The sequence below is a fragment of the Xiphophorus hellerii genome, chromosome 16, assembly GCF_003331165.1.
Source record: "Xiphophorus hellerii strain 12219 chromosome 16, Xiphophorus_hellerii-4.1, whole genome shotgun sequence".
In the NCBI taxonomy this organism is placed as follows: domain Eukaryota; kingdom Metazoa; phylum Chordata; class Actinopteri; order Cyprinodontiformes; family Poeciliidae; genus Xiphophorus; species Xiphophorus hellerii.
In genome coordinates, this window is record NC_045687.1 from 4603428 (window position 1) to 4628792 (window position 25365).

General features: G+C 37.1%; 1 protein-coding gene across 2 annotated transcripts; it reads right to left on the minus strand.

Annotated features, from left to right (window-relative positions):
- Positions 1 to 535: 535 nt before the first annotated feature.
- On the minus strand, positions 536 to 24926 carry map3k3 (mitogen-activated protein kinase kinase kinase 3). 2 transcript variants are annotated; one of them, XM_032588053.1, is made up of 17 exons: positions 23813 to 24926; positions 18165 to 18245; positions 16964 to 17085; positions 15426 to 15466; positions 14914 to 15013; positions 14690 to 14803; positions 14443 to 14563; positions 11868 to 12001; positions 10511 to 10584; positions 10279 to 10346; positions 8631 to 8726; positions 8372 to 8533; positions 6845 to 6993; positions 6118 to 6249; positions 5225 to 5354; positions 4977 to 5154; positions 536 to 4638 (listed from the first exon to the last, which is right to left on the minus strand). In XM_032588053.1, exons 2-17 carry the CDS (start codon positions 18166 to 18168, stop codon positions 4410 to 4412), a joined length of 1854 nt encoding a protein of 617 aa, XP_032443944.1. In that variant the 5' UTR covers positions 18169 to 18245; positions 23813 to 24926; the 3' UTR covers positions 536 to 4409. The 2 variants fall into 2 exon arrangements, with proteins under 2 accessions (XP_032443944.1, XP_032443943.1); XM_032588052.1 differs by having other exon boundaries at positions 23808 to 24926.
- Positions 24927 to 25365: the final 439 nt, after the last annotated feature.

Sequence of the window (25365 nt, forward strand, 5' to 3'; positions counted from 1 at the left end):
ATTTTATATTTTCAGCTCCAAAGCACCATAAATTTGATAATATTGACTTTGAACATAACTGGAACTGAAATTTATATCACTAAAGGCAATCCAGGTAACAAACTTTAGGCAATAATTGTTGCAGATGCTATAAACTTCACATAATTTTCACTCAAGTAAACTGATAGTCTTGTTCTTTTTTATTTCTTCTGGTTATTAATAAACTGGTATAATCTGTTAATCTCTACAGCTGTTTAAAAATGAACTCTGACAGATTAGATTACAGTTGAGATAAAGCGTTTCTTTGTTTGTTACCGTCTGTTTTCTCCACACACAGGCAGACACGGCCATAAAAATCTCTTCTTCCTGTGACTGCCTCCCGTTTCTCCTCATTTAACGGGTGACAGAGAGAAAGAGGAAGAAAAGAGAGAGAAAACGAGAGGAAGAAAAGAAACGGTGCATCCATCAAGCAGAACTCAGTCCCTTCGTATACTGTTTACTTTCATTCAGTCTAAATGTTGAGATTCATTAAAAAATAAAAACAAAAACAACAAAGTCTTTTTTAAAATGTATTTGTTTTCGAGCGAAGTCATGACATCTACATATACATTCAAAAAACAAAACGTTTTAGCAGTAAAATAGGTTTGATATGTTCGACTTTGCACTGCAAGTCTTGTCATGAAACATTACATGTTTAACATTTGGATACGTAGAAACATTTCTAACAACTAGCTTGTTTTCCTTTGCCTGTCCCAGGGTTCCTCCTTAAATAAAACACTCATTTTAAACATTAGACATTATTTAGCTGCCTTTAATGTGTAGCAGCCCCATTTATAGCTATATGTTTGTTGTTATTAGCCCATAATTTAAAGCTGGACATGTCATCTGAACCCTGGGGAAAACAAAGTCGTCCGGGGATGGAGAGCGAAATCTGGCATCCAGCGTCGGCTCTGCTCCAGGTTGTCTTTGGCTCGCTAACACACCTGCATTAACTCACAACTTAAATGAGACCTGATGAGTTTTCATTGCATGTGGCAAAGCAGGAGCAGAGATGCACCAAGGAATCTTTCCAGGACTGATTTGTGGATTATGTGGTGACTGACTGGTCCGAGTCAAGCTAACACTTTTCTATGTGCAAATCAATCTTAGCTGTTTGCAGGAACCAGAGGATGTAGAGAAATGCATAAAGCTGATTAATAATAGACAAAATGTTGAGAAATGTCTGCAGTTCATTCAGGTTGTAAGACGGTGAGAGAGAGCAAGACAAAGGAATCCTGAACGTGATTCAGCCACGTTTGGCTAAATTACGTTTAACTAGATTACGTTTAGCTAAATTAAGCCAATTTTTGAATGAATTGCACTTAGATAAATTGCACTGTTTGGCTAAAAACTTAGCATAACTTAGGTAATTATGCTAAACCTGGCTAAATTACGTTAAGTTTGGCTGAAATTTGCTTACCTAAATTGCTATGCTAAGTTTAGATAAATTACATCTTGCTAAATTGTGCCAAGTTTGGTTAAATCACGTTTAGGAAGCCAGAATGTAATTTTGCCAAGTTTGTGTTTCATCCTTTCCTCTTTATCTCTCAGGAGTTAAGATAAGGCAATACATTCTCTAGTGAATATACAAGAGAATGCTAAAAGAGTTAGCTTTGCCAACTGTGCTAACCCCAAACATAAGATGGTAAATGCGATTTAAAATGGAAATATTAAGTATGACATAATTTCTTCTAACAAAAATAAAAAGAGTCCTGGTATTTGAGGCAGCAGCGAATAGCTAAATCAGCAAATACTTGAGTCCAATCTTAATACTGCAAACACCAAATATAACTTAATGTGTGTTAATATGCGCAGTGGAAACCGTTTTAGGACCAACAGGAGTTAGCATCTACAGTCTTCAAGTACAGCCAATCAGCATCAAGGAAAACAAGAGCTGCTCCTGGATTGGCTGCGCTAGCAAATAGCAAGTCAAGTAGCATTGCATCAAGGTATTTCAGCTTTTTTTTAGAAATTGTGAGTAGGCGGATTTTCCACTAATAAATTAGGGCAACGTTCCACAGAAAAACCCACAAACAGGCAGATAAAAGGTGATCCGTTTGGGCTAAAATCAAGAAAATCTGAGTTTAGCAAGTCACAGGTGTACAAAAAACCCCCGCAGATCAGAAATCGATCTTACAGTTCTAATGGTGAATCACTACATTTAGTAAAAATGCTTCCAGGAGCCGACGTGTAACACTGGTTGTGGTTTAATTTGTTGAACTGGAGTTTGAGCCAGGCAGCCAGACTTCGTTCTCCCCCGTTTCTAAATTACAACATGCGATTCTGAAATGTCTGCAAAACCAGCTGCTTTCTACGACTTCCGTTCAACAAAACTAAAAGTATCAACAGATTTGATACAGTCGAAATATAAAAATAGATATTTATAGATATGTGTATTTCCTTACAATAATCAGACTTGGATGTCATGGGGCTATAAATAAAAAAAAAAATTCACATTTGAAATAAAAACATTAACAAAAAGAAAATATTGAAATCAGCCCCACAAAATTCAGTTGTCAAAAAAATAAAAGTGCATCTGATTGAAAATTATCCTAAATTGAGGATTATCGGTCAACGACATCTGGGCCAGACATGCAATTTAGACAAAAATAAACAACTTTTATTTAAGGCTTTTTAGTGTCTAAAATAAAAAACTAGAAGTATATTTTTGTTCTTTATTTTGGCACTTGGTCAGATAGTAAATACTGGAGAGATTATAAATAAAAATGGCTTTTTGTGAAATATGTTGAAATTTTAATCTGCAGACAAACTAACTGCTGAAAAACTGAACATATTTAATCTATTTTTAAAATATTAAGTCTGATACAGTAGGATAAAAAAAAATCTTAAAAGTTTTGAAACTTTAAAACAGGGTCTCATTTATAGTGAATACTACTAGATGTAAAACATGCGTGATGACATCACCCGTAACTATGGGAACCAAAGGAGCGAATTCGTTGGTGGGAAAAAATTCCATATAATAAAAAAATAAAATCGGCTACAATGCAAAATATCAAGTTTGACAGTGGGGCAAACTAAAAAACACAAATATGATTAAGTTAGAAAAAATTAATTTGGAGTTAATTAGATTTAATAAAACTGATGGTCGGTGTGAACTGAGACAGCCACTGTAAATAGAAAAAAAAATTTATTCACGGCAAAGAATTTTAGAAATTTTCTGGGTTTAATAACTCTAAAATTTGCTATAAAAAAACTCTAAAATTTTGAGATTAATTGCAGAAATTTTATAGAGAAAACCCCCCTAAAATTGTCAAGTTTTTTTCTAGCAAATTTCTGAAATTAATCTAAACATTTCAGAATTTTTTTTCTAGCAAATTTTCAACTTTTCATACTCAAATTTCTTATTTTTTTCTAGCAAATTTCTGAGTTTTATTCATTACTCATGTTTTTTTTTATATCTGCCTTTGAACTTATGAGGGCTGAATAGTAAAACTAAATCAGGAAGAGCTTAAACATTTTTAAAAGTGTGCAAACTTTGTTTTTTTTTTACCTTTATTAAATTTTCTAACAAATTTATGTCAATATCTGTTTTTAAGTTGAATTATCCAGGAGATGCCTCACATTAAAGGTTGAAACCTTTATATAATAAAAACCACAGCAGTAAACAGATGTAGCGAGCTCCACTGTGTATTCGCTACATTTCAAAATTAAGTGCTTTTCTAAAATAAAAATAAAAAACGTTTTAAATTTTATTTTTAAGCCTCAACTTTAAGGCATTATTTTCTGAAATTACTCTTATTAGGTAAAAAAGTGAAGAATACTTTTAAAAATAAATATTTGGTTGAAATTGTTGTTGAAGTTGCAACTTTAAAAAAAAAAACAGCTTTAAGTGATGCAACAATTTGAGGGCTTATAAAGGGTTTAGATCTACAGAAATGTAATAATAATAATAATAATAATTCATAGAATTAATAACTGGTCCCACTAGCTTTGGCGCATGACACCTTATTCAGAACATTAACAAAAAGAGCTTAGTGGATTTAATACCTTAATGTGTTTTGATCTGAAGAGGCTGAAAACAGGAAAGTAGCTTAAAGAATCGTCTGCATGTTTCTGTTTTTGTAGAAAAGCTCTTTGGCATAGTTAAAGTTCATGCATTTTTTTAACTCATAACTGCAAAAGAAATGAATGTAAACATGAACCGTGACTTGATAATGCTTCCTCTGAAGTGAGTTTTGTGTTGGGTTAAGCAGCCTGGTGGGTAAATATTTGTTGCCCCCTTGTGGAAACTCCTGGAACAGCAGCACTGGAACCGAGAGCACCGATTTTCACGTTTAGGAGTTCCTCCGTGTGAAGACTGGGTCTCCTTTTGAAGCATATGATGGTGTGTAATAACGGTGTGATGCTCAGTGAGGCGCAGTCAGTCTTACTCAGCACTGGATCTGGGAGAACGGATGCCTCAGCAGCTCCTCGGCGCTCGGCCGGTGTTTGGCCTCCACGAAGATGCACCGGATGAAGTCCCGGGCCTGGTCCGAGGCGCGCGGCGGGAGCAGCGGGTTGGTCGGCTGCGTGGCGATCTTAAATATCGCCGCCATGGCTTCAAACTCGGCCCACGGCGGCTTTTGTGTGAGCATCTCAACCACAGTGCAGCCGAGGCTCCTGGAGGAAAAACATTTTTATGGCTGAACAAGCTGTAACAAGGATCGCATGTTTCATCGCAATGCCACAAAAACATAACGACGTTATGAAGGAATGCTGATGGGCCTGTGAGGAGAAAACCGAATCTGTAATGACTTGTTTGACTGGCAATCAGCGGCTCAAACTGCAGAACAGCAAACTATTCATACCTGTATGATAATTAATATATCCCAGCATAAGGTATATTTAACAGCTGTGTTCGTACCACCGTTTCAGAAACTTAACTGGGTCTCTGTGTGCGTTTTTACAGTGTGATGATGTCACTCTGCTTTGGACAGAAACCAAACTGAACGTCTTACCAGACGTCAGCTTTCCTGCCGTATCCCTCGCCGCTGATCACCTCGGGACTCATCCAGTAGGGGGTGCCGGTCACAGAGCGGATGCCGGTTCCAGACATGCAGATCGTCTGCAGCCTCTTGCTGGCTCCAAAGTCTCCCAGCTTCACATTTCCCGCTGAATCCCGCAGGATGTTGGCTCCTGGCAGCAACAGTTTAAATCAGACCCATTTCTGACTGATGCAAAACTGAAATCTGTGTTTTAAAACTACCTTTGATGTCTCTGTGCACGATCATGTTACTGTGCAGGTAGGACATGCCCTCCAGAATCTGTCTTGTATATTTGCGGGTAACGTTTTCTGTCAGGGCCCCATAAGCCTTCAGCTGATCTTTGACTGAACCCTAAAGGAGAAGAAAACATTGTTTAAAGACAACAACGTCTACTAATTCACTGAACATGGACACAAAAATCATTGACCAGTTAAAATAATTTTTAATAGCAGTGCAGAAGAAATGTCAGCAAATCTTCACCACTTGGCATTTTGTCACATTTCAACCACATTTTTGACACTTTACTGGGATTATTACAAACTTTTGAAAACCGGTTTCCTCTTTAATATTAATAAGCAGCAGTTATTAGCCACAATTAACCAAAAGGCTAGGTTCACTAAACACCAATCTGCTAAACAAGAATCTTAGCTTTGCTAGGGCTAAACCGCAAAAGACAAAAAGTAAGTGCAAGTTCATGTTACATTTATAAAAACATGAAAAAAACACTAAGCTGATACAGATGTTAAATTATAAGTTAACATTAAACCACTAAGACATAAAAGATTTAGCAGGAGCTAATGCTAAACCTCTAAACAGATAAAATGTTAGCAAAAGGTAGCACTAAACAAATAAAGATGTTAAAAAATTAGCAGAAGCTAATGCTAAACCTCTAAACACGTAAATAAGTAGCAGACGTTGATGTTAAACTGCAAACCTAACATTGTTTTAATTCAAAGTATATGTTGTGAATTCTGAATCGCTGTTATACTTTGGTTTACAAATTTTTATTACAATGTGACTTAACACTGACATTAAATTTTAATTTTAAGCTGCAAAATGAATGGTTGCTTCTGACCCCAATGTAAACTCCAATTTATTTACCCCCAGGACTCACCCCGGGCATGTACTCCATGAAGATGGTGAGAGTTTTCTCGTTGTGGTCCCTCAGACAGCCGTAGTACTGGACGATGCGCTCGTGATGCAGATTTTTTAGAAGCTGGATTTCACACTCCAACGCACTAACTTCCTGCAGGAAAAACAAAAACAAACAAAAATCCCACATTACCGATTAGAAAGACACTTTCAATTTAAGAATAAAAGTTTATTGGATAGACCCAACGACCTGGAATGGAAGAGGGAAGCTAAAATATCTCGGATCCCAACCAAACGCTTCGACAGAGAGCCGACAGCAGAGTTTTCCTGTGTTTACCTCTGAGAATGAGGCCACAGCAGAGACAGAGGACAGAAAGGGAAGTCAGAGACACACAAAGTAATCTCAAACTCCCAACACACAGCCCCGTTCGGAGTAACGACTGATTTGGATCTGCAGAGAGCCGGGCGGAGGGGGCGGGAGTGTGAAAGGGTCACTGGAGGTCAAGGCAGTCCCGACCCTCCGCTGCTATACTACTCAGAACCTCGAGGATATAGGAAGTGACAGTGCATGTTTTCTCTTCAGCAAACAGGAAAAGACATTAAAATAAGGAAGAAGGGGGAGATAATCTCCACCATGGATTCCGCTTGTTAAGTTTCTGCTGTGCTATTCTTAATTAGGAGATAAAATAAAGTCACAGCCTTTAGCTTAAATTGAATTTTCAGTCGCCTGACTTTAGCAGTTATCTCACCTTGCTGGTTTCAGGACTTTCAGGATCAAACTGGACTTGCTTGGCGGCCAGCTCTCTGCCAGTGTCCACATCGTAGCAGAGGTAGACCTGACCAAACGCACCCTGGCCTAAAAGCTTCCCGCGACGCCACGTCACCGGGGCGCTGGGCGCTGAGAGGACATAAAAATACAAACATTCATTCTGCCATCAACATTTACACAGATTCTTCAATTAGGACGCATTTTTCCCCCTTTCAAGGTGACCCATTGCGCTTTGGATAGGTGTCTGTAAGGAGTGTTCAAAGTGTGGCGCAGGGGCCATTTGTGGCACTTGGACAGAGTTTTTGCGGCCCAAAAAAGCAGTTAAACATGATACAAACTTAGCACATTCAGCACAGGTGGTTAGAGAGACTTTTTTCTTACAATGGAAAATTTTAAGTATGACAAAGTATTATTCGTCACGCTTCTTCTATTTAATTTATTAAATTTGACTAAATATATTAAGTGTTTTGAAAGAAAGTGACCACAAAGGTGCAAAATCCTCTTTTGTAGTTTTGCAAAGATGATCAATCAAGTTTATCTGTATAGCACATTTCAGCAGCAAGGCATTTCAAAGTGCTTTAAATACAAACTCATCATACAGCAAATAATTGAGAAAACCAGTAACAAACGTTTTGATGAGTGTTAGGAATATTATCCCTACAAAAAACAACCAAAAAAACAAACATTGGGCTACTTTAATTGGCTTATTTGAGTTTTGTTTTCATTTTCTTGGCTTGCAAGTACTATTGACTCCATGATTTTGGCCCCCATGACATGAAGTTTGGACACCCCTGGTCTATGGGATAATCAAAACGTGTTCATTAAACTTTTTTGCTCAAAACTGATTCTAGATAATGAGACTTTAGTTGGATCAGCTCTGCCTATTTTGACCTCCTTTCAGAATGAGATTTGGTTCACAATACATTATTGCTTAAACGATTAATCACACTAATTGTGATTAATTGATTATTCAAATAATCACCAACTAATCTAGCGATTGATTAATCAATAACTGGACTATAAAAACTCAAAAAAGGGCATTTGCTAATAAAACAACGTATTCAGAGCAGCAACTAAGCAAAAACTACTATATGTATATAAACATGCATGTATATAATACATTTAAGATAAAAACACTTTTGCCAATATGTTGCAATCAAATGTACAAAAGGAAAGTCATATTATTGTATGTTTATTTTCTTATTTAAAGTTTGTTTAAAATGTGTTTATTTTCATCTTTTGGTGGATTTTTAATATTGTATTAAAAAAGCTTAAACAGTTAAATAAAAATCTATAGAATGTGCCAATTTTTTTTATCTGATTAATCGATTAATCGTCAGAATAACTGATCTCTAAAATAATCACTAGCTGCAGCTATATAATAAGAGAAAACAAAAATGTGTAACAAGTTAAACTTAAATGAGGTTGATTACATCATTGTCATTCTGTCAGTGAAAGTAAGATTAAGATTAATATCCAAACCAGAGGATATTTCATCAGTACTTACACTTGTGGGCGACAGAGCGATCGTGTGGACGCAGCCGGCCTTGCGTGTCGATCTGCTGCCAGCTGCCCAGACTTTCCTCGCTGCCGTTCAGCGATCGCCTCGAGGGAACCAAAGTAAACAGGTTTCCCTGGGGACGACGAATGCGAGGAAACGTTCGACGACCTGGAGGAAGCGACAGAAAACAGTCGATAATGTTAAAATAAAGAGAGAAACGTCGTATCTAGTCGCTGATAGATGTAACTAGCAATATTTGTCATACCTTCACTGTGGTCTTTGCAATGTAGGGAGACATGATACCTACGAGGATAGGTGCCTCCCTTCCCTGCTACCTTGTCATACACATGATTCTCCCGGTCTGAAAACAGACAAAAATTCACAGATCATCTAACCACTTTCAAAAATCCATTTTTCTAACAGGGTGTACTAACACCCTGTTAGAAGATGGAGGGGTGCTGGTGCCTACCTCCAGCTAACGTTCCAGGCAAGAGGCAAGTTCACCCTGGACAGGTCGCCAGGGCAACACAGAAACAAGCAGGACAAACAACCATGCACACACACACTCACACCTAGGAGAATTTAGAGAAACCAATTAACCTGACAGTCATGTTTTTGTGACTTTGTTTGTGACTTTGTTTTTGTGTGAGGAAGCAGGAGTACCCAGAGAGAACCCACACATGCAGAGGGAGAACATGCAAACTCCATGAAGAAAGACCCCGGGCCGGGAATCGAACCCAGGACCTTCTTACTGCAAGGCAACAGCTCTACCAACTGCACCAATGTGCAGCCCCACTTTCAAAAATAAAAGGGTAAAATCTCTGTTTATGTTAGAATTGGCCTCAATGCAAAAACACAAAATCGTACCCAGTATTTTTGGCCAGTTTCTAGTATAAATATGTTATGTAGTAATATGTAGTGTTAAAATAAGATCAAACTAAGTAAAAAAAAATGGGAAAATGTTATGTTATAAGTGAAGTAACCTGCCAATAGAACTAGAACTGGGTTGCTAGGTAACGGGCTGGGCGTGGTTGGGGTTGCTAGGTAACAGCGCCAGTGGAACTAGTACTTTTTAAACAATATTAAGGAAGTATTGATTTAAAACAAGCTCTTATTTCTTGCTGAACAGTTACATGCAAGTTATTTTTGTTTTATTTCAAGTGTACTAAGATATTTGTGCTGGAATCAAGATAAAAATACTTGTTGAGATTTTGTATTTTTGCAGTGCTCCTTCTGATCTCTGTTGCAGCAAGTTAAAATCAGAGTTGGGCAGGGTTGGGTATTTGAGTAACATTTTGGAGAAAACTACTTTTAGGGGTATTTTTACTACACTGTACTTGCCAAATTTACTTGAGTAATTTTATTATGAAGTAATGTTAAATTTAGTGTTTAATGATGGATTTGAATTGTTAATTTTCCAAGCTGAAATAATAGAACAACTTACAACTTCACTGATTTACAAAACTTGAATTTAACACACAAGGGTCAAAATTATAGAGATGCAAATATAACCATAGTTGGGTAGTAACTAGTTACATTTAGTTACATTTACTTGAGTAACTTCTTGGATAAAAATTTACATTCAAGGGTATTTTTACTGCACATTTCAATTTACTTGAGTAATTTTTTGTTTAATCAAGCTATATTTATTGAACAAACACTGTATTCCACAACAATAACAGTGTTAACAGTTTTGGGTTTTTTGCCTGATTTTGCCATTTTTTTGTAATAAATTATGTTATTTATAGGAATTATTTTCATTTTGATCTTTAAAAACACCAACATTTCCACATAACTTCATATTTTGGTCCAGTCATATTTTTACATTGAGTAAAAATATGTTGAAGTAGTGCTACTCTTACTTGTGTGTAATTTTTTGTGCACTCTTCCAGAAAAACTCCATGTCGTCTCACCTGAGACTTCTTGCCGGTTATCTGGGTAACTCTTGGCTCTGTGCATGCGTGACTTCCTCAGTGAAGGGCTGCAGAAGAATGAAAGGTTTTGCAAAAATAAACTAGCAATTTTTAAGACTATAATCATAATAAAATCAGTCAATAATTGTGGAAATGTACTAGAAAAATGAATAAAATTAGATGGAGCATGGTTGAGGTAAGATTTTGGATTAATAGGCAGTTTGCTTATTACCTTTCTGAGTTGCTGTCCAGGGACTGACAGCTGCCAGAAACTGAATTTTCTGCGCTGCTCCAAGGATCCAGCACCTGTTCACACCAAAACAAAAACCCATATGAACACAGATTGAGAGTTTTTGCAGTTCTACAAAATATATCTAGTGCTGTCTCACTTTTTAACTTCACTATGAAAGTTTTAGAGCTGACAATTAATCAATTAATCACAAAAAAATTGGCACTCTGTACAGATTTTTCATTTAACTACTTAAGTTGTTTTTATACAATATTAGAAATGCCTCAAATGATGCAAATAAACAATTAAATTCCTTTTTTAAACAAGAAACGAAACATTTTATTTAGCATTTCTTTATTCAATTTGAAGCTAAATCTGTACCACTTCAGGAGTTTTTATCTTTAGTGCAATTACTAAGGTCAGTTGCAATAATCAATAATTCTCAAGATAAATTAAAACAAGCTCAATCATTTTTATTTGCACAATTTATTGGGTTTTTTTCTCTTCTCTTTCTACCAAAAATTGGATAATAAAGGTTTTCAGTCTGGTGTTTTGGTATAATTTTGTTTTTGAAGGATAATTTTGTTTACAGAGACTTCATAATTCATTTAGTCATTTCTGTTATTTTTTGTTTTATTATTTATTTTGGATATTTAAAGTGTCTTCCAGATCCAGTGTTAAATGTTCATTAGAATTTTAAGTTTATTGATATTTAAGAACGTGTTCTTGAATTATTAGTATGCATTATTTTACTTTAAAATGGTCTCAAACAACAATATTATCGTTAATCACAATAACTTCTGGAACAATTTATTATCCAGCAGAATTACTCTTATTACTTATATTATTTTAATAATATGTGGATTTTTTTTCCTTTTCTTGTAATATTTCTCTTTTTCTTTTCATCAACTTATTTTATTATCATTTTTGTACAGCAGTTTTAAACCTGTTTTTAAAGTGCTATATAAGTAAAAAGGGATATTGATTACTGCTCTAAATACGTTATTTTTGCAGCAAACAGCTTTTTTTAGTGCATAGTCCAATTAACAATTAATAAATTAACTGTTTCAGCCCTAGAAAGTTTAAATAAATACAATTATTACTATACTCTGCATGGATAGGCTTTGAATTGCACACTGCTGATGCAACAGAAAGGCAAAATGCCCCTCCTGTTTCCTCTTAGGCAAGTTTATTCTTGTGAAGTAATGCAATTTAGAAACAAAAAGTTATTTTTCTCACATTGCCAAGTCCTGCTCTAATGAGAAAACCCATTTAAGGCTGTTTATGTTAGAGTGGAGCAGAGCATGTGGATCCTGTCTCTGCGTGCGTTTCTTTCTTAAACATGGAGGAGATGACTCACGCATTGGTCGCTGGTTTCTGGGATGAACTCCCCCTCGCTGTTGATGCTGGTGTAGGAACCCTGGCGGGCGATCCTCTGCTGGCGCTCAGGCACATATCCAGGAGGCGGCGAACTTCGACCCGTGTTCTGAGAACCTTTAATTACACACACGCACATAAAAAAATGCAACATTTAGTAATATGTTCAACATAAACTTGATTGTCATCTCTGTTTCACTTTGTATTTATAGCCCAGGGCTACAGGAAGTAATTGTTTTCCAGTAAGGAGTATAAATATAAAAATGATGTGAACTCATCTATTATTCCCCGACGTATTTAATTTATTTGCACATTTTTCTAACATGTATGTGACCATTTTCCAGCTGTCATGAAGACAACATCCATACCCATTACCTGAGCAACAAAAGTTACTCTAATGAGATCTCAGACGAAAATTAGACGTACTGAACGAGATTAACATAAAGATGGAGCAAATCTTTCAAAATGCACTCATGTTACGCATGTGGATTACTTAATAAGTCCTAAAACGATAACTTTTAGATAGGTCTGAAACAATTAATCAGATTAATCGTCAACTAATTCAGTAATTAATTAATCGTTAAATAGAGATTACAAACTGAAAAAAGGCCTTAATGCATCTTAAAAGATGCATGCAGTTTGCACATCTGGATTACTTAAGTCTTAAAATCCTAACTTTTAGATAGGGCTGAAATAATCAATCATGATTAATCGTCAACTATTTTAGTAATTGATTAATCCTCATCTGGAGAATAAAGACTCAAAATAGGCCATTTGCTGAAAAACCATCATATTCAGAACAGTTTGTAAGCCAAATCTGGTCAAAAGTATATTTATACATTTAAGATAAAAACATCTTTGTCTTTAAATGTTTTATCCTAAACTCCTCAAGTGGCACTTTAGTTTCACTCAGTTCAAATTCACAAAGAATGTTATGTTATAGCATTTCAGGCAAAATAAATTATAATTAAAATTAATTTTATTTGTTAATTTGCATCTTTTAATATATTTCAAATGTTTTATAAAAATAAGTTTAAGTGGTTAAAAGACAAATCTGTAGAAAGTGCCAATTTTTTTCCATACGATTAATCGTGAAAATAATCACTTACTAAGCTAATCGTTGGCTGCAATCCTTCTTTTAGACACTGTTCCTTTGCAGCATAGTGTTAATCAGACCTAACACTTGTTCTTACGATTTCTTGTTTCTTGTATATACACAACAGGTACAAGAAAATTTTTGAAAATTAGTTAAAAAACAGCTAAAGAAGTACTTTTTAAAAAACCTGGAGAACTACTAATGAAGACCAGTTCAAAAGATTACAAGACGGTCTGATTTCTCAGAAGAACAACAATAAACAGAGGTAGTTTAATCCATGTAAACAGGCGATTCTTTAAAACGCTACAAATTAAGTTTTCTCCTCTGAAGTTCAAAGCCCAAAGCAAACATGCAGCAGATTTGCCTCCATATACACAATACTTTAAGCTTTCATAGCTGCTGCTATAAAGTCAAGCTGTAAAGCCCTTCTGCTACTCAGGATAAAAAGAAACCGCCAAACCGGACCGCTTGCCAATGAAGTAAAAGCACTCTCCAATCTTATTGGCTGCAATCCAGCAGGCAACGTCCAGTTATGGTGAAAAGGAAAAGGAAAAGGATGCAACGCAAGAAAGGGAAGCAGAAAAAAAAAAAGAAGTCAGAAGAAACGAAAGCACCCAGCTACCTGTTTGCAAATACAGGCCCCTTGCATGTTATTGTTTACATCTGGAAATTTTGTGCATGTGCACAGCACTGGGGGGCAAAAAGTTGATTCTTTTACTGTGCATGTAAAAGAATCACCTGCTCTGCTGACGTTAGCTAAAAAAACCCTGGAGATGTAGATATTGTTGTAGTGCAAAGCACCACAGAAAAACAGCTGAACAACTCAAACCCACGTTTTTCTCACTTTGTGTCAGCTAATCTGCACGTAGTTGCCATAGCAACTGATAACAATGCCATTATGTATCAGGTTTACACACCAAAACACAAGGAGACATTTTCCACAGACAGAACAGAACATTCAGTCTGTTATAGTTTTATGTTTTTAGGCTTGATGTTTATTTTGCGATTATTAATAACTGATCGGTGTGGTAGATTAGCTAGCTACCGCTGCTATTGGCTAATCTAAGACTGCGGTGGTAGATTAGCTAATTGAAATATTTGCTCTCCTGATGATCTGTCTGTGAGTCGCCTTTCTTTCATTTTGGAACTGAACCGAAACACACAGAATTCTGCAGCACATCTACATGTTAAGGTTGTCAAAGTCAAGCTAGCATAACTGACCTCAATTATTTTTTCTTAATTAAAACCTTTTCCTATCCTTTTATCTAGTTGTAGTGGTGTTGATAATTAGTAGCAAAGCCCTGTGTCCCTTTTTCTTTTAGACATTACATGTACATTGAAGATTTTGTGCAATAAATTGATAACTGAACAGCTAAACCAATGCTAGTCATTGAGGCAGCTTTTTGTTGTCCAGTAGGGAGATGGAGGATGCAAAAGAAAAGCTGATTTGTGATCCGTTTACCTGTTGACAGGTGGCGCCCTCTGGGTTCAGAGGGCTGATACGCCGTACTGACGTCTCCAGTGGAGTGGGAGGCCTTGATCCTCACCTGCTTACACGGTACATGATGAGAGTTGGAGGAGGCCTGCAGTTGCGAGGAGGAGAGACGAAATGTTTTAACCAATGTTCTTAAAACGCAATGGAACAATTGGTTTATGCGTGGAAGCATGTCGGTGTTGCGTAAAAATAATCAGGAAGCTTTGGGTCTTACGTTGCTGCGCTCTTGAGAAAGAAGCATTATCCTGATGCTCTTCATGCTGGAGCTTCTGTCAAGCAGGTCGATCGCCTTGTCCAGGTCATCCTGACCTCGCAAAGGAATGGACATCTGTTTGGAGACAATCAAGAAAACAAGCAGACAAAGCAGGAGCAATGGTTTTAAAATGCTTGAATGTGAAGTTAACCTATTAGGTCAGATTAAAAATACATTAAACTTACCTCATTGTTCATATAATGGAGCTCCAGCTGCTGGCCGAAGACGCTCTTCACCTTTTCCTGAATCTTCTCAAACTGCACTGGCCTCCCAAACACCAAGATCCTGCACAGAAAAAGCAAGAAATCACACAAACAGAAAGACTGTAACAGATTTATGTCAGCTGGTAGGAAAACAGCGCTCGACTTACATGCACATGTGCAAAGAAATTACTTTTTTTTTTTTCCGGTGTGTGCAAATTCTTCTAAGTACACCTTAAATATTTGTGGCTTGTGTTGGCAGCCACATGCTAACCACAGTGCTTTCCCTTCCACTCTCCAGCTCACATACCTTTCAGATTAAAGTGCTGGAGTGCTCAGTCTCATGAACTGGAACATGTGACAAGAGCAGCATGCCGACGGGAATGTGTTTACGTTCATGCTCTCTCCCTTACCAACGTATAGAAATATATTCGACTTTCTAGATATCTGCAGAGCTGCTAATGCTTAGCTACAAACAGAAGGCAACGTAAACTCACCTTTTCTCTCCTAAGTATTCAAACTTTATCCTGACATCATCCTAAAAGAAAAAAAGAAAAATAACAGTAAGGTCAAGGAGTTCTTTTCTTTCCTTATCCACTTCCACTCTTTCCACTAATTACTAAGGTTATTGGGATGACGGACATTTATCTTACCGTGGAAAACACAAAAGTTGTGTTTACATTTCAGGGATATATTAATTAGCCTTTCTGAAGCAGGAGCTTGGAGAGGTTATTGGTTAACCTAAATAGAAAGCAGGAGTCTGTGTCTGCTTAGGTGAACTTAGACTGGAAGCAGACAGATAAAAAGGTAACAAACTACAACCGACAGCCTTTACAAAGCTGAAATCCTTCATTACAAACATAAAAATGCAAAGTTGCACATGATTCTAAATGTTTTTAGCATAAGCATTTTTAATTAGTACAAATGGTGTTTTGTTTGTGAAAGCACATGAAAATAAACTTTGGAAATACTTCAAGAGTTTCAAGCTAGAAACTCACACCTGTACAAATAAATACAGTATGTATCAAAGCACCTTTTTCAGTGACATATCTACAATCTTAAATGGTTAATAAAAATACTGTGCTTTAAAAATTAAATAGCTTCATAACCGAAAACAGCCACTTTGACGTGTCTCATTCAAGTTTCCATGATTTCAATGATCACTAACATCTGCATAAATGTGAACTGAGCAACCAAACTCAGCTTTCCAAAACAAAATATACATTGTTAATGTAACAATTTTTCACATGGGGTTGGATTGAACAGATTATTTCACTGAATAAATGAAATTATCACTTGAAAGCTGTATTTTACAGAAATCCAAACTTTTTGGGTTGAAGGAGAAAGTACTTTGTAACATTCTGTTGTTAAAAGGGACCTATTATGCATAACATGTGAACATTTTTATACTTTACTTTGTGACTCGATTGTTTCTAAGAAAACAGCCCAAGCATTTAAAAAAAGGTTTTGGCAATACGTTAATTCCTTTTGATGTCTGGAAAATGAGCCGTTTCAAAAAAAACCTGCCAATTGTTAAGTCACTCACCGTTACCTAGCAACCCCAACACATTTGGGGGTGAGGGGTTACCGCTGTATGAGCTGCACAATGGCTGCTGGAGTAGTCAAGTGTTTTGTTATTGACTTATCATTCAGAAACCACTTGCTGAATTCTTGTTGGTTGTAAAGGAGGCTCCACTTCTGCTTTTCAAAGCTGTATGGCTGTATAATTCAGCATTTGTTTGCAGCCATTTCCATGAGCAAATGTAAACATTGAGTTGGGGGGCGTGTCCAGGAGCATTTAAAGTGACAGGGACTGAACTGATCAGACTAAAATCTCATGATTGAAGACTGATTTTGTGCAAAAAATGTAATAAAAATGTTTTGTATAGACCATAGAGCTATCCTAATCTGTTCAAGGAAGCATAATAGGTCACTTTAAAGCCTTTGATTTTGAGGATGAGTTAAATGAGTTTTTGAATCCTAACCTTCCCATAAGTTGGGAATGCTTTTAATCATCAGCTGAATGGTGCCCCACCTGTCTGTTGGCCTGTGTTGATGTCTTTGGCTTGCCGCTGTCGTAGGAAAACACCGGCTGTCGTCGAGTCATCTGGAGGGCAACCAGGTCCTTCATTATAGAGTGGAGAGCCTGCCTCTCATCTGACGACAGCCCAACAAAACACACAAACAGGAATTAGAGCACATGCATAACATGGGTTCATGTACTTTACCCACAAATTCAAGTACTTTTCAAACTAAACTAAAACTAAAATATGACAACATTTTATGTTTTGAAATGTTTTTTTTCTCACCATCAATACACCTGATTGGACCATGAACAAAAAACTAATTTAACAAGAAATTCCCTAATTTCAGTAACATTATTTATTATAAAAAAAAATTTAATTACACAGATCACATAGGAATAACAAAAATTCACAACATTGAAACAATCCAAACACGTCATGTTAAGGTTAACAACCTTTCTGCTCAAATTAAATGCTTAAAAATAATCTGCGAAAACTCGCCAAGTTTTCTGGAATGTAGAAAATAATTTTGGTAATTCAAACTGACCTAAAACATGATAAGTTTAGTGTGATTTAACTCCAGACAGTGAGAAAAATATGCTTATTTTTATTAGGTATTTGAAAATATATGGCTTCAAATGTAAAAGTTTTCCAAATTTAGGCTTTTAATCAAACGTTAAATTGCACTTTACTAAAAATATATGCAGTTTTAATATTAGGCACTTTACACAGAAATGAAACATTTTCCAAACCTTTAAAACATCTCACTGAAACTCAGGCACTTTCAATGATTTCAAGAAACACTAGTTAAGACGGATGTGTGTTTTCTCAAATCACTTAAAAGGTGAAATGGACATCTTGTCAGCTTTCTTTACCCATAATCCCATCCAAAACGTCTTTGACTGGGTTTTCTGAGACACAGGGAAGGAGTGTGCTGTTTCTGATATGCATTTTTTCCCATGTTTGATCTCAGAAGAAACTCTGCCTTGGCTGTGCTCACTCACGAAGAGAAAATATTCCCCTTGTGTAGCTTGGAAAGACATCATACAGCCCCAGGGCAGCTGAGGGAACCGGACCCAGAACCCATTCCTTCACCTGAGAGTCTGGAGCTGCTGATTGCTCAGACCGGGCCGATGCTTTCTGCTGCAACTGTTTTTATCTTGTGCTGTGTCAAAACTGTGCACTGAAATGCCTGTTTAATATCAGACTCACTCATTGCGGCAGCGTTGTGCAGGCGGGGTCCACAAACCAGGGTTCAGATTGATGCCTCTGATGTGCCAGACCACCCACAGCCTGCAGGGGGAAATGCTTAGTTAGGTCAATATCATAAGATGAGTCAGGCAGGACATAACGGCATGAAAAAAAGAAGTTTAAAAAGTTAAAAGTGTGTAAATAATTACTAAACCACTTCTTTATTTATGACAACCAAAGAGATAATGAGGTCTTTATGATGACAAAAAGGCTTTGGATTTTGCAGGGATGAAACCCAAGACTCCAGAAACCAAAGCAAAACATTTTTGACTGAATGAAAGTCAGAGTGAATGAAAATGTGTCCAGCGCATACTAAAATATGCCCATGAGAAAGAACAGCAATTGGAAACGGCTGATATTCAAGCTGCACTGGCAGCGATCGCTCTGGCTCCGTTCCTATGAGAAGAATTCTTTATGAGCAGTTTTCTGCCATTTTTAAAAATCGAAACCAGGTTTGAGCAGCTCTGGTTGCACGAGCAGCAAAACCATCCCAAAGCCGTGTCATAAATCTACTGCTCAAGTTAACAGGGAAATATATTCAGCCCTGTTGATGGCACCAACAGCATCATGTACTGAAATAAAACGCACACCCTCTTTAAAATCATTAAAATTTACATTTCTGGTGCATATCGGGGTTTAAATTTGTTTAACCTCAAATGTGTAAAAGCATACAGATTCCAAACTGCTGAGTAGAAGCAGGTGACCATTTCTATAAAAACTAGAATGTATTATCTAACATATAAATATGTGCTTGTATAATGATAGCAGAAAGTCATCCTGCCATTTAATGTGAACATTACGCGCCATTTTCTTATAAACCTGAATTTTCGCATGTATCAAGATGGTTGACTGTCTTTCCATAACTGCGGCTACGTTTTTCATAATATATATATATTTTTAAAAAAGGATGTTATATTTTAACATTTTTGTCACCTGTGTTAAATACTGACTAAATAAACAGAAAACTATGGTTTTCTCATATTGTTAAACTTAGCCCTCAAAATCAACCGTGCTAATTGGCGTCACGTCTTTTTCTATCATGTTACTATTTTTCTATATTATACTCAGTTTTTGTGACATCATTATATCCTCACCTTCGTAGCAAATCAGACATTTTTGAATGTGAAAAGCTGAATGAGCTTTAAACTGAAGCTGGTCGAAACAGAACCGCACAAAGTGCTTTTGCATCCCACACAGGACTCCGTTGGACCGTTCCTCTTTACCGTTTAGAAATATCTCCGCCATCTTTGTTTCTGCCTCAGCGACTCCGCTAATAAGGATGACCAGCAGCGCCCTCTACTGGACGGCAGCCAAACTACAACACCGAAAAAATTTATAAGCGGATGTTATTAGTTAATCGATTGGAACCAATTTTAATCTAATTAACTATTAATAGACAATTAACTGCAAGTCGATTGTTTGTGCCCCAAAGAAAAATATTTCTAAACAGTCTTTCTCCCATGTTTTCCAATTAGGAGATCTGGAGATCTTCCAAGGAAGAGAAATCTTTCAAATTCTCCCCTAGATTGGACTCTCAGAGAAATTCTCAAAACCCAGGAGCTCCATCTCACTAGTGCAGACCTCAGTTAGCATGTTAAATGTTAAAGTTCATGACGGGACTGCTAGAAAAATGAAGTAGACGGCTTGTTTTGAAATGGTTGCCAGGAGAAAGCCTCTTCTCTCTAAAAAGAATGTGGGGGAACAATTCGGGCTTGCAAAGTTGCATCTACATGAGCCAAAACATTTTGGATACATGAGTCAAAAGTAGAGATGCTTGGCTGTACTACACAGTGCCATGTTTGGATAAAATCAAACATAGCAAATCATCACAAACACCTGGCAACAGCAGTGGTGGAAGGACGACTATTTGGGCTTGTTTTGTGGCCACAGGAGCTGGGAACTGTGCAGTCAGTGAACGGATCACAGACTCCTCCGTAAACCAAAGTACTCTCAAGCTAAATGTGAGAACATCTGTCCGACAAAACCGGATCATCAAAAAGACCAAAACGGGCAAACCTCAAAACTGAAGTACATAGAGTGAAAATAACCTTGAGTCACTGATTCAATACAAGGCAGAAACAAACCACAAAAAAGGTCAAAAGTAGTTTAACTAAAAACTACTAGGGATGCAAACAAATAATGAGCTTACAATTAATTGCAAATTAATTGTTTATTAGATTAAAATTAGTTTCATTTTGTAAACTAAGAACGTTGTTTGGCCTCCATCCAGAAGAGGGCAGCACTGGTCATTCTTAACTGGAGCTGTTGATACAGAAACAAAGATGGAGACATCCCAGAAAGGGAAAAGAGAAAAAGTCCAATCAGGGTCCATTTTGGGATGTAAAATGCACTTTATGCAGTTCTGTTTTGAAATATAAACACTTCACAGAAAGTGAACATTTACAGGCTCAAAAAGTCAAAAAATTTTTTTTTACTTTATAAGCTCAGAAAATGTCCAAGTTTATTCTATAAAATAATTTTAATTAATCTCAAAATTTGAGTTTTTTTCTCACAATTCTTTTGACTTTCCTTGTTTTCCCTTGGAAATCTGAGTTTTGTAGCAGAAATGTGCTTCCCCCCCTGCACTACAACAATGCACCATTGTAGTTCATATATTTGATTATTTTCATATTTTATTTTACTATTCAGCAACCTTTGTGAAAGCTTAATAAAGTGAGAAAAATATATTAAACAGTTTAAAACTTTATGTTATGGACAGTAATAGATGCTCTGACCTTTTGATACAAGAGAAAATTCAGGTTTTTCAGAAAATGGCCATTTATGAATTAATCCTAAGTCGCTCAGTAAGATTAACCAACTTCAGATTAACTCATTATTGATAACTTGCAACCACCATAGCGACAAAGTAACAAATGCTCTGTACCCAAAGTGAGTGGCACCAGCACCTGAGGCACCTTAGTGAAGCCGCGGCATTCAGGGTAATAATCACCCACAGGAATGCTGGGTATGTCCGACTGCGGCTGGCAGAGCGTGACCGCTTTGCTTTAAAGTTTCCGCTGCTCTCATATCTGCCAAAGGAGCGGGAGGCAAAATCTATTCAACTCTTCCAATTTGGAATTTTATGCACTATGAAAGACCATGAACTTTACGAAGTGTGAGATTCTCGCCGTTTTATCCGTGTCGGGTAACTTGAGGTAACATAGAGCCATTGTCTCTTGCCTTGGCTAAAGACATCAGTGAGACTGCTTCATCTTTAAAGAAAACTCCTTTGTTGTAGTCAAACAAAGCCTAGCCTCTTTGTCAAGAGCTGCCCCTCTTCTCACCCCAGTTTGAACCGATTTTAATGACCCCCCAATGTGGAATGCCGGGAATTCAATTGAGAACAAGGCTGCTTGAGTCAGCTGTGTCTGCTTTATTTTCCTTGTATTGCATTTCCAGGACTAGGAGGATTTACATGGATTTTCCTCTGCCCCGTCTCCTCTGTCTGCTTTTGAGAAATGTTTAGTCTGAGGCTGTTTTTTCCCTCCCTGTCTCGGACCTGAGATGCATCTGGCCTCATGGCTACTCAGCGAAACCCTTGGTCTCTTCAGGTCTCTATCATATTTCAGGTGCACATGTGCTTTGGTTTAGAAGACGAAACATTTTTAAATATTCCCAAGTCAATCTGGACCAAGTGTTGGCTTTGGCAACATCATTGGCTCCCATTGCTCAATGGCTAATTGAAAACCAAAACAATGTTGATTTATGAAGGGCACCAGTCGGTAACTTACTATGATGGAAGTCCAAGAAACACATCAGAAATTTCATGGACAAAGTTGAGATATGTAAAGGAGTGTTATGTCAGAAAGACATAACACCAACTCAAATGTAATACTTTTTAAGATCAATAACCAAAGGAATTTAAGACCTATATCCCCACAGAAATTTATAACTTTTGTCCAGTCAAGTAGAGATACATTTAAACTTAGAAATAGTAGATGCAAAAAAGCCAGCAGGCTAGCTCGCAAGGCTATGTTAGTGGTAGAGATAGCATCAGCCTTTTTTAAGTAACAACACAAACCAAAAAATCCCACAAAAAACCCCCCAAAACAAAACATAAAATATATTAGATTAATGGTCCTGACAAGACAAAATGTAAGACCTGTGGAAAAAAATCATTTACATCATTTAAGGCCTTAATTTTAGATACACTAAGACTTTCAAGCTACAGAATGTAACTTCAATCCTTTTTCTTTTTTTACAACTGTCCCTATGTCGTTAAAGTTTGGTATGAGATGGATAATCTGTGAAAAAAGAAATGAAGCTCCTTTGCAATCTCTCAGTACTAACTAGAAATAACCAATCAGAGACAAGAGGCGGGTCTTAGCGCTGCCAATCACCCTCTGTGTTAGTATTTCCACCAAAGATGGTGAATTAACAGTTTTCCTGTAACGTTAAGTGTGTTTCTGTGCCATTAGCACATTTAGGAGTACATGACAATGATTGACAGCACTAAGACCCTCCTCCTGGCTCTGATTGGTGTATTTTGGTAGGTTGATTTCAGACGGCAAAAGTAGCTCAGGGAGGAGGAGATTGAATTAGTCACAGAATATCTGTCTCATACGATACTGTCACAACATGGTGATAGTTTCAACAAATATTTGAAAAATAAATTTTTATAAAAGTTGCATACTGTAGCTTTAAGACACCATGGAATGAAAGCCAAAATAAGCCATATTTGCATTTTGTACAACAGCAAATGGCAATGTGGTAGAAGATGCTTTGGTCAGATTAGAAAAGCTAACACTACATATCAACCTGAACACATTTTCACAAGGCAGCGGCAGTATTTCTCTTGAGAAACTGGTCAGAGTTTAAGGGAAGGCAGAATAAACTAAATACAGGGCAAACCTAAATAAAAACATGTCAAAGACTGAATCTCCAGTCCTCCAGTGGGACTGTCCTGCGACTTTTGGATGCTTACCTCCTCTACACACCTGAATCAAAAGACTAAATTACCTCCTTGACATTTCATTAAGTTTCGCAACAGTCTGGTCAGTAACAGTGATTTAATTCAAGTGCGTTTGAGCAAGGATGCATCAAATAGACATAAGGGTCTTGGCACTCAGGGACAGGTGTTGCAAGTCATGACAATATGCTGTGAGACAGAAAATCTGTGAAAAGATTAATTTCCTCCGCCTCCTTCCTGAGCTACTATTGCAGTCTGAAGAAATGCCTACCAAAAACAACCTATCAAAGCCAGGAGGAGGGTCTTAGCGCTGCCAATCAATCTTGTGTACTCACTGCTAAATGTGCTGATGGCTAAGAAACAACTTATTGTTACAGGAAAGCTTTATTTGACAGTGCTAAGACCCTCCTCCTGGCTCTGATAGGTTGTTTCTCATGACATACCGTCACAATATAATGACTTTCAAAAAAATATATACAAATAAATATCTTTAATAAAAGTTACATGGTGCTGGTGCAACTTCTAAGACTATTTTACCATTTTGAATTTAAAATCAATTAACTACAAAAGAAATAATACATTATTTGATGTTTTGTTGCGTAAACGTGGTTTAGTTTACCCAGAAAAGGTAGGAAAGTAAGTACACCTTATACTTCTTTTGTCAACTAGATCACGTGAACGCGTCACAACCTTACCTCACCTGGAGTCTCAGGTAACCCCTCCCGCTCGGAACCGACCCGGTCACCGGTGTCTTGGGGCGGATTTGGAGTAATTTGTCCCGGAGGTGTGGACGTCCATCAGACCAAAACACCCGGGAGAAGGCGTGAGAGTGAAGGCGGCATGGAGGGGCTGGATACCCCCCTAAATAAAGGGGGTACGCCTTCTTTCACCGAAGATTAGCAACAAAAACACACTAATACAGTCTTTTATAGAGGTATTTTAAAGAAAATTTGAGCTCAAAAGACAATAATCCTATAAGGAAAACCCTACATCTAAGTGCTGCGGCTGAGGCCGCTGCAGCCTCGGATCTTTGGAAAACTTAAATTTCCAAAACATGATCGAAAGAGTCACTTTAACTCCTAATTTTTCAGGCTTTTTTTTTTTATAACAAAAACTAGCAGACCATATGTAGCAGTTGCTGTGTAGCATTCATTAAATCCATTTGAGAGCTATCCAAAGGGAAAACCCGGACAGTTTCCGTGATTAAAATTGCCTGCCTTAGATTTTCCTTATTTTTTGTTCAGTATATTACTGGCTGCAGTCTTTTCGGGGCCTATGGAAAATGCACAAATGAACTAAATTCATCAAGCAACGTCATATAGTAATTACTTAGGGACAATAAAAGAAAGAACAACCGTTACTCTGTAACGCGACCTAACTGTATGTTAGCGAATCCAAAGTGGCTTTAATCACAAAAAAAAAAACTTCACTAACTTTAAAAGTAAGAATGTTTAACAAGTCGTAGTTAAATCAGGTGGTGGGATAGTACGAATTTCCCGGGGTTTATGGAGGAAGAGTTAGCTAAACCGCCGCTTTTACACAACCAAAACAAACCAAAGAAACGTTCTTCAGCCGAAAACGTCAAACTTCCTGACAGCACAAAATATCTCCACCGGAACCCGCTACTACTCCTCCAACAAGTCACGGAAGCCGTTTAGCCGAGGTGGTGTCCATTGTTAACCAAAATGCCTGACTCTCGGCCGATCACACGTTTAAAAATGTTTCAGAGTTGCTCCCGGAGGAATTCCTGATTGACAAACTATCCAAATTAGCGCCGTCAAGATGCGGGGACGCGCTGTTACTCGGTAGATGGCGTTACGCGGGGACGCGCATATTATTGGTGGGGCGGAGACGTTCTGTGACGTGCGTGAGGCGTTCAAGAGTAACGGAAAATTGAGATTTATTGAATGTTTAAGTTTTATTTTGTGAATATTCAGATGAAACCAGACATTTAGACACAAAAAAATAAAAAGACACATTTACATACGTACTTTAGAGCCTAACCTCACTTTCTTCTTGTTTAACACCATTCAAAACAAATCAAAAAATTAACTGTGGACATGTAAAAGTTTAGTAGTTATTCAAAGGTTTGAGACCAAGAGTCTGCAACCTTTACAATAAAGAAGTAATTTATTAGAGTATCAGGGTCATTGAAATTTTTGTTTTTACTTTTTCTCAGAATTCTGAATTTAATCACATATTTCTGACTTTTGACCTCAGAAAAGTCAGAATTCTGAGAAAAATATTAAAATT